General features: G+C 49.3%; 1 protein-coding gene across 3 annotated transcripts in view; it reads right to left on the bottom strand.

The window, feature by feature from the left end:
• The window catches only part of Evc (EvC ciliary complex subunit 1), a 61,325-nt gene that overhangs the window by 30,219 nt on the left and 11,659 nt on the right, over window positions 1-19,447 (bottom strand). For all 3 annotated transcript variants that reach the window (XM_026395344.2, XM_077803208.1, XM_077803210.1), the window contains exons 3-7: window positions 19,114-19,197; window positions 16,980-17,209; window positions 16,375-16,459; window positions 12,273-12,371; window positions 1,767-1,904 (exon numbers count right to left, since the gene is read on the bottom strand). In XM_026395344.2, the coding sequence (XP_026251129.2) occupies window positions 1,767-1,904; window positions 12,273-12,371; window positions 16,375-16,459; window positions 16,980-17,209; window positions 19,114-19,197 (636 nt within the window). The remainder of the gene's footprint in view (window positions 1-1,766; window positions 1,905-12,272; window positions 12,372-16,374; window positions 16,460-16,979; window positions 17,210-19,113; window positions 19,198-19,447) is intronic.

Below are 19,447 nucleotides of genomic sequence, written 5' to 3'. Positions count from 1 at the left end.
TGCTGGAGGGGCCAAACACTGTGGACCCTGAGCTCTGAGTCAGCCTGGCCCTGCCAGGAGAGAGCCGGCACCTGGTGAAGCAGCCTGCCACCGTAGGGGCCTGGCCGCAGCTAGGAAACCTGTCGTCTGCCACTGGTCACCTCCTATGCACGCCCAGCAGGGACCTCCACCTCCCCAACACTCTCCCATTCTCGCTGCTCTCACCCCTCACCTCTCAGATGACACACTGCCCAGCTCATGGGGGAGAATACAGACCCTCCGCCACACCCCCACATGCCCAGGCACGGCCCACGCCCTCCGCTCGGCCTCTTCCCTCCACCCCCTTGGGGCCAGGCTGTCCACTGGCTTCTCCCCAGACTCTCGTGGTTCTCTACACATCTGTGATGAGACTTGCTGCCGTTCTTCCCAGGCCCACACACCCCTCCCCTGCCTCTCCTGGTCCTTCTCTTTCCACCTTATGTACTGGCAGCACCCAGCGTTGGCGCCACCACCAAGAATCTTATGAAAACTATGAACTCTCTCCAGGTGTTCTACTCAGTGCTGGGGAGTCACCAACACAGGAATCCAGGCTGAGTACCTGGCTGAGCGCCTCTCCACAGCTCCAGGGACGTTCATCTTCTTACATGGGCCTTCAGAGCCCCTCTATGCTGGCCTCTCCCACAGGAGACCTCCCAGCGGGGCTTACCATCTCCCTCCCGGCTGGCTGCTCTGGGACCCTTACTTCTGCAGAGTGGAGCTGGACACCCGCTTCCTGCTTCCTCCCACCCGCCACTCGGCAATGCATCACCTAGCAGCTCTCAGGCCTTTGCTTACCTCTGTCCTGACTACACTGGCCCCATGGAGGTCCTGCTGGGTTTGCCCAACAGCTCTTCATGATCCTCTGCACAGACCCTGTGGTCCTTTGAACACAGGAGGAGGACGAAGCTACCCTGCTTCCCACTCCGTGACTCCCACCTCCCTAGTGTGTGAAAAACCCCAGCCAGACCTCTGTGGCTTGTTCCTGCTCTCCCGGCTCTCAGCTCCTTCTGGCTCCCCCTCTGCATGCCCGCTGGCCAGCATCCACACTGTCCCCAGCTGGCCTCTCAGTCCCTTCCTCTAGGGATACACCCCAAGCCCTGGAGTGAAAGGACTCCCGGCCCTGTGGTGTCTTGGTCTTTCCTGTGCATCTGTCACAGCTCTGGGAAACGCAAAGTTCTCCTCTGCTCACCGTGGGTCTCCCGACACCTCTTGTGCAGAGCCACATGGAAGTGATTTTTGAGTCCCCAGTGCCCAGCAAAGTGACTGGCCAAAATCAAGAGCCAGGAAAATGTCGTTTGATATATGATTTGTGGTAGGGGGAGGTGAAACCCACACATACACACACACAAAAAAAAAAAAAAGAGAGAGAAAGAAAAAAAGAGTGATTTCAGGCAGCCACCCCCTCTGGAATTAGAGACATGCTTCCCGAGGCCGGCCTGGGGGTTGAGAAGTCGGCAGCTGGCCTCTGCTCTACCCCTGGGCAGTGGTGACATTGAGGGCCAGAGCAATCCTTGCCTTGGATGGTAGAAAGGTCACTCTAAAATATAAATTAAAATCCCTCCTCTGTAAATCTGTGCTCCCTAATCACCCCTTCTCTGTGTCTGAACCTGAGAACCGAATCGCTGCCTCCAGGGCAGAGCACCCCGGGGAATTCAAGGATCAGACCTGCTCCCAGCACCCTCTCTAACCAGCCGGTGTCAATGTCCTAGAGAGGAGGGTTTCCATAAGGGCAGGGTCACCGCACGCACGTCATCTAGGAGCTGCTCGCTGTGCTCCCGCTCCTTCTTCTCCACGTCTGCCAGGGTGACGTACCCAGAGTCGCTGGCGCCCGGCGTTTCTGTGCTCGACAGTTTGACCTGAAGTGCCTTTTCCAATTCCTCCAGATCCTGAAGGAATAGGAAGGAAGCAAATAAAGACAAAATCGACCGTATCTTCAATTCTAGAAACATAGGTGCTTTATTCTTCACCACGTTATTCTTACTGGCAATGAAATGTTCAGGGCACTGCCCTACTTCAGTTTTGATGATAAAAATCTATTTTCCTCATTAAACACAGAACATCAAGTGTTAGGAGCCACAGCAAAAATATTGATATAGGCACCTTTGGATTTAATGACTGCCAGCCAGCAATTCACATTCATATGGTAATTGGACTCATGCTGTTTAGCTGGGCCCATTTCAGGACTCAGGTTACTCATGTCACTCTTGTAATGGGAGAGTTCCCATTGGCTGGAAAAGGATGGTAGGAGGGTGTTCCGGGGGAAGTGGAAGCCCCCCCGGCTCAGGTAGAACACACACGTGGCGGACCCACCTGTTAGGGGACGCACACGGCCTCTCTCTAAATAAAACTTTGTCTCAGTTTGACTGGCTTGTGTTTTTGTGCCCAACCGGGTTGCAAGATTGCAAGCCCGCGTGCACTGACAGCTCAGCAGGGAATCGCTCAGCAGGGGTGCCGCAGGCAGTGCTCGGCAGCAGCAGCGGGACTCAGCCGGCCCGGGGCTGGGCAGTTTGCGGCATTTTGGTGGCCCTGTACTGGGAACGCCCAAAATTTAAAGGTGAGTAATATCGCTCGCCCCTAAGGAAAGGCGACAGAATGGGTATTTCTGTTTTGATTTATTCTGCTTTTATTTCAGGCTCTCTAGCCTTACAATTTTTTCAGGCGAATTGGGAAAAATGGTTAACTCAAGGTTTGAAGTTATTCGGCCCTGAGAGAGAGAAAATTGACATAATCATTTTCCTCCTCTCCGTTTCTGTTTCATTCTGTTTTGGCTTTCTTCTATCCTATCTTATTGGGTTACGTTACCTTTATAGTAGATTAGAATCTAGTAAAAAACAAACCGAAAAACTGTTAAGTAAATTGTTAGAGGTCCAGGCCATGGCAGAAAACATATTAGGTCAAGCAAAACAAAAGGTCTCTCAAGCTAGTCAGATAGAAGAAAATTTGAAGAAGGCAAGCTCAGGGAAAAAACGGTCGTCAGATAGGGAGGCTGCTACCAACTCCGTTCCACCACCAGAGGGCATAGTTCAACCAACAGCTTTACCTGCCTCCATAGATGATGAACGGAATCCTGAGGCGGGACCCCAAAAACTAGCATGCCCTGTAGTTGAGCAGGGAGAAGAAAGAGAACGAGCTTACCGTGCCTTAGATTTCAAAATAATAAAGCAATTAAAGGAAGCTGTAGCAGCCTACGGCCCGGCCGCTCCCTTCACAGTCAGTATGGTCGAATCTATTACCAGCTGGAACTTAACACCAACAGATTGGGCTAACGTGTGTAATTCTGTGCTAAATAGAGGACAATATTTATTATGGAAAATTGCCAATGAGGAATTTTGTAAGGAGACAGCTAGGCGAAATGCAGAAGCAGGTTACCCTGAACGAGACCTAAAAATGTTACTGGGGAAAGAAGAGTTTCAAGGGCAAATGCAACAGCTCAGATATGATCCTGGCGTATACGCTCAGATCGCTATAAATGCAATTAAGGCATGGAAAACTTTGAAGGGACAAGGGGATTTTCAAGGTCAACTATCTAAGATAATACAAGGAGTTAATGAGCCCTACGCTGACTTTGTAGCTAGACTTATTGAAGCAGCCTCTGAGACATTTGAAAACACAGAACAGGCAATGCCATTTATAAAACAACTGGCTTACGATCAAGCAAATCGTTGCTGCAAAGAGGTCATTAGACCGTGGAAACAGGAAGATTTAAACACATATATTAAATTATGTAGAGACATTAATGAACAAGGACAAGTCATGGCAGCTGAAGTAAAACAGGCTTTAAGTACCAAGCCAAAAACATGCTATAATTGCAATCAAGAAGGGCATTTTAAAAGAAATTGCCCCATAGGAGGAGGGTTTAACAAAGCTAGGTATCAAAAGAGTAGAATCCCGGGTATTTGCCCACGATGCCATAGAGGGAGACATTGGGCTAATGAATGCCATTCTCAAACCACCATAGAGGGTATTCCGTTATCAAAAAATGGACAAAGACCAAGTGTCTACCCACGATATCGTGGAGAAAGGCATCAGGCCCCGTTGTCAAAAAACGAATTGGAGGGCCCAATGCCCCGGGGCCCAAAACCACAAATATACGGGGCAATGGAGGAACCCAGCAGTACCATCAAGGTGGTGCCCAGGACGCATTATCCATCAGATCCCTCATCAGACAGACTAGAGGGAGCGCAGGGTTGGACATCTGTGCCTCTGCCAGAGCAGTATTAACTCCAGAGATGGGAGTTCAAATCATTCCCACAGGAGTAAAAGGACCTCTTCCCCAGGGAACAGTAGGCTTATTATTAGGATGCAGTTCTTCTACACTTAAAGGACTTATGATAAGTCCTGGGGTAATTGATCCCGATTATGAGGGTGAAATAAAAATTATAGCTAGTTCTCCAAGAGGTATATCAGTAATTTCATCAGGAGATAGAATAGCACAGTTATTAATAATACCAAGCCTACATGATAAATTTTCCAGTTGTAATGTAGAAAGAGGTTCCAAGGGATTAGGCTCCACAGGTGTAGATTGGGCTATGCTATCTTTAAATTTAGATTCTCGCCCTATGCTAAAATTAAATATTCAAGGACATGATTTTAATGGACTGCTGGACACAGGCGCTGACCTCAGCATCATATCTCGCCAGGAATGGCCTAAGCATTGGCCATTACAGCAAGCGACCCAAACGCTTAGAGGCCTAGGAGTGGCAACTAATCCCCATAGAAGTGCAATGGTATTAGATTGGAGGGATCCTGAAGGATGTGAAGGAACTATACAGCCCTATGTATTGGACCATCTCCCCATAAATTTATGGGGACGAGACGTCCTAGATCAATTAGGATTGACATTAACAAATAACGTCAATCCTAACGCGCCCACTACTAGGGCAAAACAAGGCTTTAGAAAAGAAAAGAGATTAAGAGATCAAGAACAAGATATAACAGCACCAATTCAAATAGATCAAGAGATAAATAAACATGGATTGGGTTTTCAAAAAGGGCCACTGAGACAATCAAAATTACTTGGAAATCAGAAAGACCAGTTCCTCAGTGGCCCCTAACTAAAGAAAAGATACAAGTAGCCCATAATCTGGTCAAACAACAATTAGCGGAAGGACATATACAACCTTCCGTATCTCCCCATAATACTCCCATTTTTGTTATTAAAAAGAAATCTGGTAAATGGAGATTATTACAAGATTTAAGAGCCATTAATAATGAGATGGTTATTATGGGACCTGCTCAATCAGGGATTCCCCAATTGTCTGCTCTACCAAAAACTTGGCATGTTCTAGCTATAGATATTAAAGATTGTTTCTTCTCAATTCCAATTCACCCCGAGGATAGTCCACATTTTGCATTTACTATCCCTGCACTGAATCATGAAGGTCCTGATCAGAGATATGAATGGAAAGTACTCCCTCAAGGGATGGCTAACAGCCCAACTTTGTGCCAAATTTATGTTGATAAAGCAATCCAGCCACTTAGAAATCAAAATCCTGAACTACAGATATTTCACTATATGGATGATGTGTTAATGGCACATAAAGATAAAAACACATTGCTAGAATGTTATGCCACGATTACAAACTTATTAAAAAATTATAATCTAGAGATAGCAATAGATAAAGTACAATTAAATCTTCCAATTAATTATTTAGGAGTTCTATTATCCTCAACCATGGTCCGTCCACCAAAAATTCAAATACGAGTAGATCAACTCAAATCACTTAATGACTTTCAAAAGTTATTGGGAGATATAAATTGGATAAGGCCTTATCTAGGCGTACCAACAGGAGAATTAGGACCTTTATTTGATATTCTAAAAGGTCCATCAGATCCAAATTCACCCCGCATGTTAACGCCTGAAGCTAGAAAGGCATTAAAAATCATTGAAACATATATGGAAAATATGCATTTGGATAGAATTGATATAAGTTTGCCTTTATTATTTATTGTACTACCGACAAAAAATATTCCTACAGGGGTATTTTGGCAAGAAGGTCCATTATTATGGATACATTTATCTTATTCTCCTAATACTATTCTTACTAGATATCCTGAGGCTGTAGGGCAATTAATACTCAAAGGAATAAAAGCAGCAAAAGGAGTGTTTGGGATTTCTCCCAATAAAATTATTACTCCATATACTATGGATCAAATTGATGAGTTAGCTAATGAGTTAAATACTTGGGCAATAATCATGTATAAATCTAGTGTTGCATTTGATAATCACTTGCCATCTAATCCTTTGTTGTCTTTTTGGTCTAAGCATCCTGTAGTTTTTCCAAAAATGACAAGAAAAACCCCTATCATAAATGCTCCAAATATATTCACTGATGGGTCAAATAATGGTACAGCAGCAGTAGTTACTCCTGATCAAACTTTTACATTTTTAGTACCCAAACAATCAGCTCAAAAGGTAGAGCTCAATGCAGTATTGCAAGCCTTTATGATGTTCAAAGATTCTACATTTAATTTATTTTCTGATAGTCAGTATGTAGTTAATGCTATTGTATCTCTTGAAGATGCTGGTAGGATTTCTCCTTCCTCTACTGTTTTCTCTTTGTTTTCTGCTATACAAAGTCTAATCTGGGATAGAAAGGATCCATTCTTTATAGGACATATCAGAGCACATACAGGATTGCCTGGAGCCCTTAGTTTGGGTAATGAACTAGCAGATAAATCTACACATGACATACATATTTTCTCCACAATAGAAGAAGCTATAAATTTTCATAAAAGGTTCCATGTCAATGCTAATACTTTACAAAAACGTTTTAAAATAACTAAAGAACAAGCCAGACATATAATAAAACAATGTCAAAATTGTGTGACATTTTTGCCACAGGTTAATCTTGGAGTCAATCCTAGAGGACTGATACCTAACCATATTTGGCAGATGGACGTCACACACTTGCCAGAATTTGGAAAATTAAAATATTTACATGTTACAGTTGATACTTCTTCTGGATTTTTGATGGGCTCCCTTCATCCCGGAGAAAAAACTAAAGATGTTATAGCTCATTGCTTACAAAATTTTGCCACTGTGGGTGTTCCTAAACAGTTAAAAACTGATAATGGCCCGGGTTACACCTCCAAGTCTTTTAAACAATTTTGCTCATCATTTGGCATTACTCATATAACAGGAATCCCATACAACCCACAGGGACAAGGCACAGTTGAAAGAGCTCATCAAACTATAAAAATGTACTTATTAAAGCAAAAGGAGGGAATTAGTAAAGGGTATATATCCCCCAAAGATAAACTTAAAATAACCCTTTTTACTCTAAACTTTCTAAATTTGGATTCATCAGGACTTAGTGCTGCGGAAAGACATATGTATCCGAAAAATGTACATAAGCCTAAGGTACTTTGGAAAGATATTCTAACAGGACAATGGAAAGGTCCAGACCCAGTAATAGTCTGGAGTCGGGGCTCCGTCTGTGTTTTTCCACAGGAGGAACAGCAACCAATTTGGATTCCAGAGAGATTAACTAAAACAATTTCTACAGAAAAAGAAGATGATTTGACTCAAATCCATAACAGCTGATATCCAGAGTTCCAGCCTGGCTATTCTTACATCTGCGACAGTGATTTACCACGGTGCCTTTTTCAATATCTATTTTATTATTTGCATTTTTCCCACATCATAAAGTTCTATTTTATTTTATTTTACCTTATTTTTTAAGCTCATACAAACCTAGGTTAATGTTTTTCTGATCAGTTTTATTTTTTGACTGTGTTTTATTTTTTTTTAACTGTAAAGTTTTTAAACATTGCAATGGAGATTTCACCTAGCTATAGCTACAAGGCCTTTATTTACTATTGTCTTATATGTTCTATGTTATGTATGCACTGTTTTGTGTTGTATGTCTGTATGTGTGTATGTCCATATTTCATTTACAAGGAGCGCTCATGTATAAATAGATACAAGTATTCAAAAAAAATTAGTCACGTGACTTATATGGTTTAATTTACTTTAGGTAAACAGCTGTTATTAAATTTTGCTTTTAAAGGTGGTTAACAGATATGTTTGTTTACTTTCACCTTTCCTTTTCATTATATTTCATAATTCTGTTCAGGATAATGTCTCTTTAGCAACATGGCCATAATTCCCATCTCCATCCCAGTGCCGGTGAAGACTAAAACCAAACTACAACTTTTATGATAGCCATCACTATAAACTGTATAAACTGATACATCAATCAAAATAACTCAATAAGACTGCTCAATCAAGGACTTAATTTACTTTGGGAGGAAATGGACATATTGATAGACTCCTCCACTTTGAACTGCTCAATCAAGGACTTAATTTACTTTGGGAGGAAATGGACATATTGATAGACTCCTCCACTTTGAACTGCTTACACAACTTGCCTGGACTATGTATCACCTGTATGCATTGTGCTCTATTTGTTGATACAGCGAACTGGTAGTACTAAATATCTTAGCCGATGTGTCACCAGTGTTTCCATAGGAGCCGTCAATTGGCTTGGTGTCTTGGCAATTCTGCATCTTTCTCCCTTCTGCTAGTGATGGTCTGATTTGGGGGGCCAACAGAGGTGAGGCAAGAACCTCACCCCCCCACTGGCACCAAGGTTAAATTTGGGGGCCAACAGAGGTGAGGCAAGAACCTCACCCCCCCACTGGTGCATAGGCCATTTACACAGGTATGGCTATATACTGGACCGGTAGTCAGTGACGGGTATGATTCGGTTACAGTGGTATCAACCTAAGCCAGGAGACTGACGCAATAAGGTCAGTTTTCCCATGACGGGTAAGAACCATATGTGAATTGGACATACCTAACAGGCACGGTCCCTAGCCACATTTGCCTGTTGTTTATTTAAACAGAAGGGGGCAGATGTTAGGAGCCACAGCAAAATATTGATACAGGCACCTTTGGATTTAATGACTGCCAGCCAGCAATTCACATTCATATGGTAATTGGACTCATGCTGTTTAGCTGGGCCCATTTCAGGACTCAGGTTACTCATGTCACTCTTGTAATGGGAGAGTTCCCATTGGCTGGAAAAGGATGGTAGGAGGGTGTTCCGGGGGAAGTGGAAGCCCCCCCGGCTCAGGTAGAACACACACGTGGCGGACCCACCTGTTAGGGGACGCACACGGCCTCTCTCTAAATAAAACTTTGTCTCAGTTTGACTGGCTTGTGTTTTTGTGCCCAACCGGGTTGCAAGATTGCAAGCCCGCGTGCACTGACAGCTCAGCAGGGAATCGCTCAGCAGGGGTGCCGCAGGCAGTGCTCGGCAGCAGGAGCGGGACTCAGCCGGCCCGGGGCCGGGCAGTTTGCGGCAATCAAGAATCAAGGACCCTTTTCTTCTATATTCTGCCCTCAAAAATAACCGGCCATCCTTGAAAAGCAATGAAATCCTATGTCTTCAGTCATTACAAAGTCCTAGAAAAGATCACGGCGTCAGAGGCAGGAGGGAATGTTTCTCTCCCACTCCTCTGGTTTCTGTGGGGAAGGGTTACAGCGACCCCTGAGGGCAACACTGCTGCGTCTTCCTTGGGGCTCGAGAGCGGGAAGTGAGCCCCTGGCTTAGCTAGACCAGGCTGTCTCTGTGGGAAGGACCACCGGGGAGGCCACTGCTCTGCTGCGGTCTCAGCACGGAGCGAGCCGGCAGCAAAGGCCCTGCCTGCATGTGGGGAAGCCGGAGTGGTCAGCTTTGCTGGTGACGAGGTAGGTGACGGGGCTGATTCTGGGGTTCAGTGGCAAGAAGCCACCTGAGGTTGCGGCGTCTCTTAAGTCCCATCCGCCACGTTGGCCTCCATCAGTAGCAAAGCCACGTCTCTGTAAATGTCTGGCTCTGTCTGAACGGGTCCGGAACTTGGGAAGAAACGCAGGAGTCCCCTGTATCATGGTTCCTTCAAACCCCACCGTGGAGTGAGGGAGGGGTCTCTTTTCTGCAGAGCTGTGTTAATTGCCATGTGACCAACACTGGGGAGGAGGCCCAGCTTCACCAGGAAAACTCACACCGAGCCAGAACGCTATGGTCGTCGGGCCCGCTGAGGCCACAAGTGACTTCTAATCCTCACAGCGTCTCCACAGAGGCAAGTGACAGCTTTCCTCCTGATGAGGAAGGACCATGATAAATGGAAGTCAGACATTCTGTCCTCAGACTCCTGGGCAGGAAGTGGCAGTGCTAGGCTCGTCCCCCCTTCCACCTTCATATGTCATGCCGCTTCTCTCCAAAGGGCGACTGACATTTCTAAGTACTTCTTGTCCTCCTCGAGAGGTTTCAACTCTGCTGTGAGCGTTAAATTGAATCACACCTTCAGGCACCTGGCCAGACTGCCTCAGTAAACAGTAGCCACTGCGACAACTAAGATGCTTCCCAGGGTTACGGCTGAGTGAGCAGGAGAGGGTGATCTGAGCTGAGATCTGCGACTCCAGATCTCTCCTTCTTTCCATGGCAGCGTGTCTTACTTTATTCCTACGTACATGACTACAGATATTGCCATTATCATTGTTTTTACCACTGGAAAGCCACTTAAGCACACCGAGCCTCAGTTTCCTCAGCTATAAAACAAAGATAATAATAGTCACTCGTGGGACTGTCATGAAAGGTGCGTAATGTAGGTCCAGCACTGCCTGCTGACGGTGCTCGTGGTGGTACCGAGGGTGAGGATGGCGGTGAAGGTGCCGACAGTGAGGAAGATGAGCCACGCCTCTCCCCAGGACCAAGGGAGGAAATCTTCCTGTAGAATCCAGAAGAGTGGTGAGGAGACAGTCTCTCCAAGCCCCCAGTATCATGGTGGGACCAGGGATGACGATGACAATGACAACAACGATATGACGATGAAGATACAGGGAGCAGTGATGAGGATGAGGAAGATGGTGGTGGGGTAGCCAGGCCGACTGTGACAATGACACAGTACAGTGGCAGTGGTAGTAATGAGAAGGACGACAATGGAGAGGATGGTAGTGGAGTGGTCGTGGGGTGGTCGTGGGGGGTGGAGATGGCGATGAAGATGAGGTAACATCTGGTCACTGGGACAGAGAGGACAGTAGTGGAGGTGGCAGGGTGATCTTGGTGACGTTGATGGTGGTGGTGACAGTACATGACAGTGCTGATGACCACCCAGTGATGATGGTGAAGAGTGGCCATGATATAATGAGGAGGAGGATGGTGATGCTGCTGTTGATGCACATGATGGTGGCGGTGGTGACAGCAATGACGTCGTGATGGTGGCAGTGATGGTGTTGGTGGTGGTAATAAAAAGAAAACGCTGGGAGTGATGACCATGGTGATGAAGATGGCGGTGACATCGGGGTGGTAATGTGCTAGGAGCCACAGCAAAAGTATTATGATACATGGCACCTTTGGTTTAGGTGACTGCCAGCTAGCCATTGAGATGATATGATTCTGTTAAGATTTACATTCATATGGAAATTGGACTCCTGCTGTTCACCTGGGCCTGCTAGGGACTCATGTTACGGGACTCATGTTACGGGACTCCCGGAGAGTTCCCATTGGTTGGGGAAGGATAGTAGGAGGGAATTTCCGGGGGAGGTCGGAGCCCCCGGTTCCGTTAGATGCACACATGTGTGTGGACCAGCTTGCTAGCAGGGCGCACACGGGGCACTGGCGGCCTTTTTAAAAATAAAGCTTTGTTCCTGCTTGAGTGGCTTGTGATTCTGTGCCCAGCCGGGTTGTGGCAGTAATGACAGGTGACGGCAGTGCTCACACATAACTATTACTAGGATTTTGAAAATTGGTAAAAGGTAGAGCCAGGGTTCCAACTTCACCCAGCCTGACTCCAAGCCCTGACTCTTTTTGCTGCACATGAAATAAATGTAAGTTTTCTCAGATGGAAAAAAGACCAAGAAGAGCAGAATACAAAGCAGAATAAACAGCTATAACCAATAAACACATGACTTCTTTTTTTTGTAGGAAAAGACAGTTTTGTATGTGGGATGAAACAATATAAATTCAAAAATTACTTCTTTATATTGAAACTCATGCAAGAAAACAACATTAACAGTGATTGTGCCTGAGTAGTTAATATGACCAACATTCTTCTTCTGTCTGCTCTGAATGTTCTCCTGAATTTTAATAACACGCATTGTTCTTTTTGTGCTTGTACACATACTTTTAGATATTATGATGAAGACGTGGAGACATGTATATTTTAATAGATCATTTTTATACATGAAAGCAAAAAATAATTTATTGTAATATTATATAGTAATCAACTATTTTTTAGGCTATCTGAAACACAGGTTCAAGACATACCTGTTCTTGTTTTGACAGAATCTTCTGATATAATTCGTCATCAGACTTTTTCTTAGGAAGAAGGTCCAGGAGGCACATTTTAAAAATCTGAATAAACATCTATTGGCAAAAAGGAAGGACAACAGGAGACAGGGTTAGACACAGGCCTCCCTCCTGTCCATCTCTTCTTCCGCTCTCCTCCCTCCCTCCCTCCCTCCCCCTCCTCCACGTGCTTTTGGCTGCAGGGAAAGACCTCAGGTGACACCTCATGACGATGGCCGCCTTCTTTCTGAATGATGTTCACCTTCATTTATTCATCGAGTGTTTATCAGGTGTCCACTTTCCACACGGTCCCCACTCCGCAGGTGTCAGGGAAATAGAAATGGCAAAGGGAGGCCGCTTCCTCACGGGGAGAATTAGAAGAGTTTCCCAGAACCAGGGTGGACAAGTATCCCTTCAGCCTCCTGCTCAAAGGAGACATGTCCCTTAAACCCAAAAGAGCCCACAACAGCCCAGAGCTGCTCCGTCCACCCCACGCTTGGCCATCTGCCCCTTGTGAACCTCGGGGTGGTTTCCAGATGGGGTTTTGAATGCATGTACAGGTTGGGGGGTAAACGTGAGCTCATCAGGGAAGAATGCCCAGGAGGCAGTGACTGGAGCCCACCACAGGGCCCTCCAGAGTGGCCGTGAGCACCACCCAGCAGCCCAGTCCCCGCACGGTCTTGCAGCATTTGGGTTGTTGCTGTGTTGTGTCCAGTCATTCTGACAGGTGTGGGGCGACATTCACTGTGGCTTTACTTTCTTTTCCCTGATGGCTTCATCGTGCCGAGTGTCTTTTTCTGTGTCCTTGCCATCTCCGGCTCCTTCTTGGTGAAGTCCTGATTCGATGCTCATTTCCCAGGAGGCCCTTGGGGTTCCTCATGTCCTAGGCAATGGTCCTGGAGTAGGATCGTGGCTTGGAAGCATTTCCCTTGCGCTGTAGTTTGGGTTTTCATCTTAAGGTCTCTTGCAGAGCCACAGTCTTTAGTCTTAATGATGTCAAGCTTTTAGTGTCTGGTGTAAGAACTCTTGGTGGTGTTGGAGACTCTGGAGATTTTCTCTTTTGTTTTTGTCTGAAAGCCTTACACATTTACATTGAAATGCAGAATTCACTTGAGTTCATGTGTGTATAAAATGTGAGGCTGAAGTTGTTGTCCAATTGTTCCAGCACTGTGTATCCCAAAGTTTCTCATTCCTTCATTGAACTGTTTTTGCATCTTTGTCAAAGGTCACATGGATATGTTCATATTATAAAGCATTTTTTGACCCAGGGTTAGCAACTTTTTTTTCTATAAAAGCCCAACAGCAAATATCTTTTGGTTTTGCTGGGCATAATTGTATAATTATGTCATCTCTTTTGCAACTAGCCAACCCTTGGTAAGTTGTATTTGCAACTAACCAATGCATAGCTTACCACAATCTCCCTAGATTACTTGCAGGGCCCAGTACAGCACAAATGCTGTGCCAACAGTTGTACTGTGTTGTTTAGCAGTAGCAACATGTCTGGTATAGGTATAGTTCTTTTTTTTCTGATTAATCTCCATTGGTGGCTGGTTGAATTGTGGATGTTGAGCCCCTGGAAGAAGACAGCACCCTATTCCAGCTGCAGCCTCAGTGTGAGGTCGCTAGAGGAGTAGGCAGCTCTGGGCCAGTCTCTGAGTGGGTTCGGTTCCAGACACCCTCAGCTGCCAGGCTCACATAGTACACGTCACCACCAGGTTGCCAGGGCAACAGGCAGGTGGGTACGTCTTGACATGTCACACACAGGATCCTAGGGCTGGGAAGCGGGACAAGGTGCCCCCTGTTGCATGGCCACAGGGATCCTCCTGCTGAGGTCGAGCCTGGATCTCCTCCCACACCCTTCATTCCATTTCCCCGTGTAATGAGCACCAAGATACGTGTTCTGGCTTTCCACACACTGAAAGCCACAGGTGTGCAAGGTGACCTTCTCTCCCCAAGATGTTAGCCTTAAATGCATCTTTTTGACCCCAAGTGTAATCAGTAACACGTATCCTGGTCCTGTAGCATTTAAGATGGCCATTTAAAAACTTCCCATTTACTCAAGAGAAGGTGCAAAAAACAAACAGGCTTAGGAGCTCATGCCCAGGACGGCATTCCAGATCACTGGGGCACACTGTCAAGCAAGAGACTGCCCTGAGCTCAATATGTCAACACCAAACTAGAGCTGTTTTCATCCCAGCCACGTACATCCATATGTGTGTGCGTGTGCATGCGTGTGTGTGTGCGCGCACGTGTGTGTGTGTGTGTGTGTGTGTGTGTTTGGGGGTGGTTCTATGCAGCGTTACCACAGGTAAAGACCCAGGCAGCACTGCCACAGTCGAGACACAGACTGTCCCAGCACAAGAAGAAAACCCCCTGGTCCTGGCGCACCCCTTATTCTAGCACCCCACCTCCCAGAATCTGCCTTCATCTCTGCCATTCTGCTTTCAGAGGTCACAGCTGCAACGTGTCCCCATGTCCTCCCTGTCCGTGTCCAGGCCTGTTCTCCCCTAGCAAGGGCCAGCAGGGAGTCCCCAGCATCAGTTGCCCTTGGCCTGAATCACCCTGAGCCCTGCCCATCTCTGCTGGAGAAAGGATGTGGCATGGCTTCCCAGGAGGCCCTCGGGGACTGCCTGGAGGAGGGCAAGTTCCACTGAGTGAGGCCGTGTGCCTGTCAATCAATCGTCAGAGACTCCTCTGTGTAGCACCCACTAGGTGCAGGGCACATCTCCAGGAACTCCCTGGAGGCTCTGTTTGTGTGTCTTCCTGGGGACACCTGCCTGTCCCCTGACTCCTCACTTGCTCAGGTGGCCCTTGCACACCTGGGCAGCACCCTGTCATCTCCGTGCTGTGCTGACTGCCACTGTGCTTTGTGGGATGTGTTTCCTGCTGTCCCCACTGCACCAGAAAGTGGGCTCCACAAAGGCAGGGGCTGCCGCTGGTGTCTGCCACTGCATCCTGCAGGGGGCAGGGGGCACACCTCCCTGGTGGTGAGTAACTGCCCCACATGCCCGCAGGCTGCCCTGGGGGGCGGGGCTGGCCAGGACCACTTTGCTGGCTGGCTGGAGGTACTCTGAGAATAGGAGCCCCCCCCTCACCCCAGGAGCACAGAGCCCCCAAGGTGGGCGGGTGTGGCCCAGGGAAAGCAGGCTGCAGCCACAGGTGCCTCTGCGCCCAGGGACCTATGTGGGGCAGGGCAGCGGGGTGCAGGGAAACCTCTATGTCCCGATTTCTGGTGTCATTTACGGCTTCAGACACTGGCATTGCTTATGAGGCCAGGCCTGCTCGCACAGAGCCAGGCTTCCTCCAGGTGCATCTGGGTGGGCACCCTCGCCGTCTCCAGCGTACAGACAAGCGGCCTGAGGGTGCATCTGCGTGTCTGAGTCCACTGCTCTGTTGCTCTTCCACTCTCTCTTTCCCAGACGCTTTCTCTCCCCTGCCTCTCTATGACTCATTCAACAGCCAGAGAATATGCCTCAGGGAAGAACCACTGCTCCTTCTATCCCCTGTGGTCTCAGTGCCAGGCTGAGGGGACATCATCTCTGGCTCCCAGTAGCCCAACCCCAGGCAAGATTCAGCCAGAGCCTGGCACCTCTGCAGAGCCAGACCTGCTGTCCCAGTGGGCTCGCTCCATTATCTCACTCATGGCCCAGATGGCACCACCTGTGAGACACTGAACTTCCTGTCTCTGCTCCACATCTGAAGCTTTATGACTGAGTGAGTCCATCTTTCTGTGCCTCAGTTTCCTGTGAAATGGGGAAGCTAATGGCCCCACCTCTATGGTTTATAGTGATGCTTAAGTGTAATCACCTGTTTAATACACCCCGGGCCTAGCACATAGTAGGTGTTCAGTGAAACTAGTGTTCATGGTTACTCTCAGCACTAGTGTCACCCCACAGACACTTGGAACACCCCTTCTCTGCCTCTACCAGGAGATGCTCCCTGGTTAAGGGAGGCCCAGCCACCGCCAGGCACGGCTGCTTTCCAGGCTCGGAGGCTGACCCCCGGCCCTTCCCCAGGGCAGCTCCGCTTGTCCTGAGTCTGTTCCTCAAGGTGTCCACGCTCCCTGGACATCTCCACATACCATGTGCTTCTCCTGCCTCAACGCCGTGTCCAGGCTCCGCAGGTCTTTTAGGTGAAGACTGTAGACACACAGGTCGATGTCCACACTGAGAAGTCAAAAGAGAAGGTGGACAGACGTCAGCACATCTGACCAGAGCGGTGAGGACCAGAACACGGCCCTGCTGCTCCGAGAGGGCCGCGTGCACCTGCCTCCTGCCCTCACTCCTGGGCTGAGGTCCCAACACTCCGGGGTCATGAGGAGGCGCTCGATGAGCTGCTGGATGCTGCTAATGGCCGACGGGAACAGCAGGGACCTGGCTGCTGAGCACTCTCTGCCCAGTACTCGGGGGCACTTGATCAGTGCTAGCTGCCACCGTGCAATGCACGGAGCACAACAGGGACTGAGTGAGGCCCCCTGTCATCTGTCCCCAGGGCTCAGGCCTGACTCCAACCCTAATGCTGGCCAACATCACAAGGTGACAGACCACCTGGGGTCCCAGCTCTCCTGCTGGGTCTCTGTGCATCTGTGGCCGAGTCCCTTAACCTCTCTGTTCCCTCCTCCTCTGACAATGGTGTGACCACTGGTGGCCTGAGATTGGAGTCCCCGGCCTCGTTCTCTGTCCTCACCTCTCGCAGGCCAGCACCTCTAGGAAGCTGCTCACCCGCAGGAAGCTGCGGCCGAGGAACCCGTCGTCGCTGGCCGAGTGGAGGCTGGATGAGGAGCTGCCGTCGTCCTTCTCGGCCTGGCTCAGGCTGCCCAGGCTGCTGGCCGGGGAGGCCTCGGTGGGCTGGTGCGGCAGGACTGCCTGCTTCAGGTGCTCGTGTAGGGACGGGTTGGAGGAGCCATCAGCCAGGGGCTGGGTGGCAGAAGGGCAGGGACACTGTCAGCATCCGTGGTGCATCCCCCGTGTGTCTAGCAACTTCTCCCTGATGGACTGGGGCAGCTCGCCGGAAGGCCTGGCTGGGCAGGCTGCAGGGTGCCGGTGACCCGACAGAGCGTTTGCCCGGGACCTGGCTCACACTCACGTTCTCTGTCCCTGGACTTGTCCCCTCTGTGCTGGGCCCCATCTCAGCTGTAACCTGGCTCTGTCCTTAAATACCACTTGTACCCCACACCCAATAGCCAACTTGGCCTCCCTGCCCTCCTCCCCTCCTCCACTGCCTCAGATCCCTAGCTGTACTGGCCACGAAGCCCACTGAGGCAGGAGCTGTTCCAGGCCCAGGCCCTCAAGGTGGCCCCCACTGCCCTCTGACAGGCCCAAGCTCTAACTCCAGGCAGTCCACCCATGACCAGTACTGCCCAGGCCACAGCCTGGTGCCCAGCGCAGCTGCAGAGTTCAGTGAATGTCCACACCTCTGCGCAGCCCTGTCCCCTACTGTACTACCCAAGCTGTAAGGCCAGCTGGCTCTGGCGGCCAACCTCTCCTTGTTTCCTGCTTCTGGGCCACCCCAGGCTCTGCACCCATCCTGAGCACCCTTGCTCATTGTTTGCTGGAATGAACTGACTCCGGGTCCTGTCCTGGGTTCCAAAGCTTCCTGGTCATATCTTCACAGCCTGTTTTACCACAGGTCAGTCCCACCTGGACAGACTCAGCAGTGGGTGTTGCTGTTGTATAAATGCCCTTCGTCCACCCACCAGAGAGTGCAAGAAAGATGTGGTTCTCAAAATGTGTTCCAGGGAACAGTTCATGAACTCTACCCTGTTACTGTTCATCCCAAGGGTTCTGTGGACAATCAGTTTGGGAAATGCTACACTGAACAAGGAGTCACTTCCATGGTGTGGGAAGTCTCAGAGCCTCGAGGGCACTCTGGCTCTCTCCAAAAGCACATCATTTAGTGGGCTGGGGATGTGGCTCAGGGCAGAGCACTTGCCCAGTGTGCGCAAGGCCCGGGGTTCAATCCCCAGCACCAGGAATAAAAAAGCATGTAATACTCTAAAATCCTGCCGTGTGCCGAGTGGCTGATGCCACAGTCCTGAAAACAACCAGGTGAGGCATTAGAACCCATCATCCCCACGTCACAGATGAGGAAACCGCGGCACGGGAAAGGCCAGCAGTAGTAAATGGCCAAGACAGGAGTGGGAATGTGCCCTGGAGCGTGTCCCCCTAACACCCACACACACTTGACCAGGAAACTCTTCCAGAGCCCCCTGGGGGCGCGGGCTCCTGGACCGTGGCAGAGGTACTCGCTGCAAACTCCACCCCCCCAGCAGGGAGCGCCAGTCACGGGGGCGAGGTCGGCAGGTGTGGCGGACTCTGGTCCTGCCGGGGGGCCACGGACAGGGCAGCAGCCTCCCTGGGACTTGGTCCCTTTATGGGTGAATTGAGACAACACTGCAAAGCTGAGATGTCCAGCTTGTGACAAACAGCCCATGCCAGCCCCTCAGACGCTCACAGGAAGGACACACTGGCCTGAGTCCAGGCTCTGTGAGGGAGGAGGAGAGGGGTGACCGCGTCGACGTCAGGCTGTGTCAGTGTGGGATGGCGGGGGGATGCTGCCCCACTGTGCTGCCACTTGTGTCCCTGGGGACACAGGCGCTGTGGTCATTCCCTCCCTGACGCACGGCCTGCCCCAGCCCTGACAATCCTGTCATAAATGGAATACCGTCAAGTTTTGCTTTCAACCTCAAGGTCTCTGTGGGGGAAGAGCTGGCCTAACACCCTGACTGGGACTCAGCTGCACGTTGGATCCCCCACCCCACGCCAAGCCCTAGTTGTCACCAAGATCACGGCACTTATAAGACGGGGCTCAGAGCTCTCACCCGGAACTTCTGATTGATGGGGTAGATGACTTTGGCCTTCAGGGCGAATGCTGTGACGTTGCTGTTGAAGGACGGCTCATACTCCTGGGAAAGAGAAGGAACAGCGTCATGGTTCAGACCTGGCACGAGCCCCAGAGCTCACGAGTGAGGCAGCGTAGTTACCTTCAGAGGAGAGTGACTGGACCATGAGTGGACTAGCCCATGGGTGGATTAATCATCTGACCAGGCCACTGGGAGGTGGTGAGGACCTAGGCAGGTGGCTGTGGCCGGAGAAAGCAGGTCTCTGGACCATATTGGTCCCTGGCCCTTCCTGCCTCTCTCTGCTTCCTGCTGC

Source organism: Urocitellus parryii, chromosome 10, assembly GCF_045843805.1.
Source record: "Urocitellus parryii isolate mUroPar1 chromosome 10, mUroPar1.hap1, whole genome shotgun sequence".
In the NCBI taxonomy this organism is placed as follows: Eukaryota; Metazoa; Chordata; class Mammalia; order Rodentia; family Sciuridae; genus Urocitellus; species Urocitellus parryii.
This window is presented reverse-complemented; position numbering and strand designations above follow the sequence as displayed.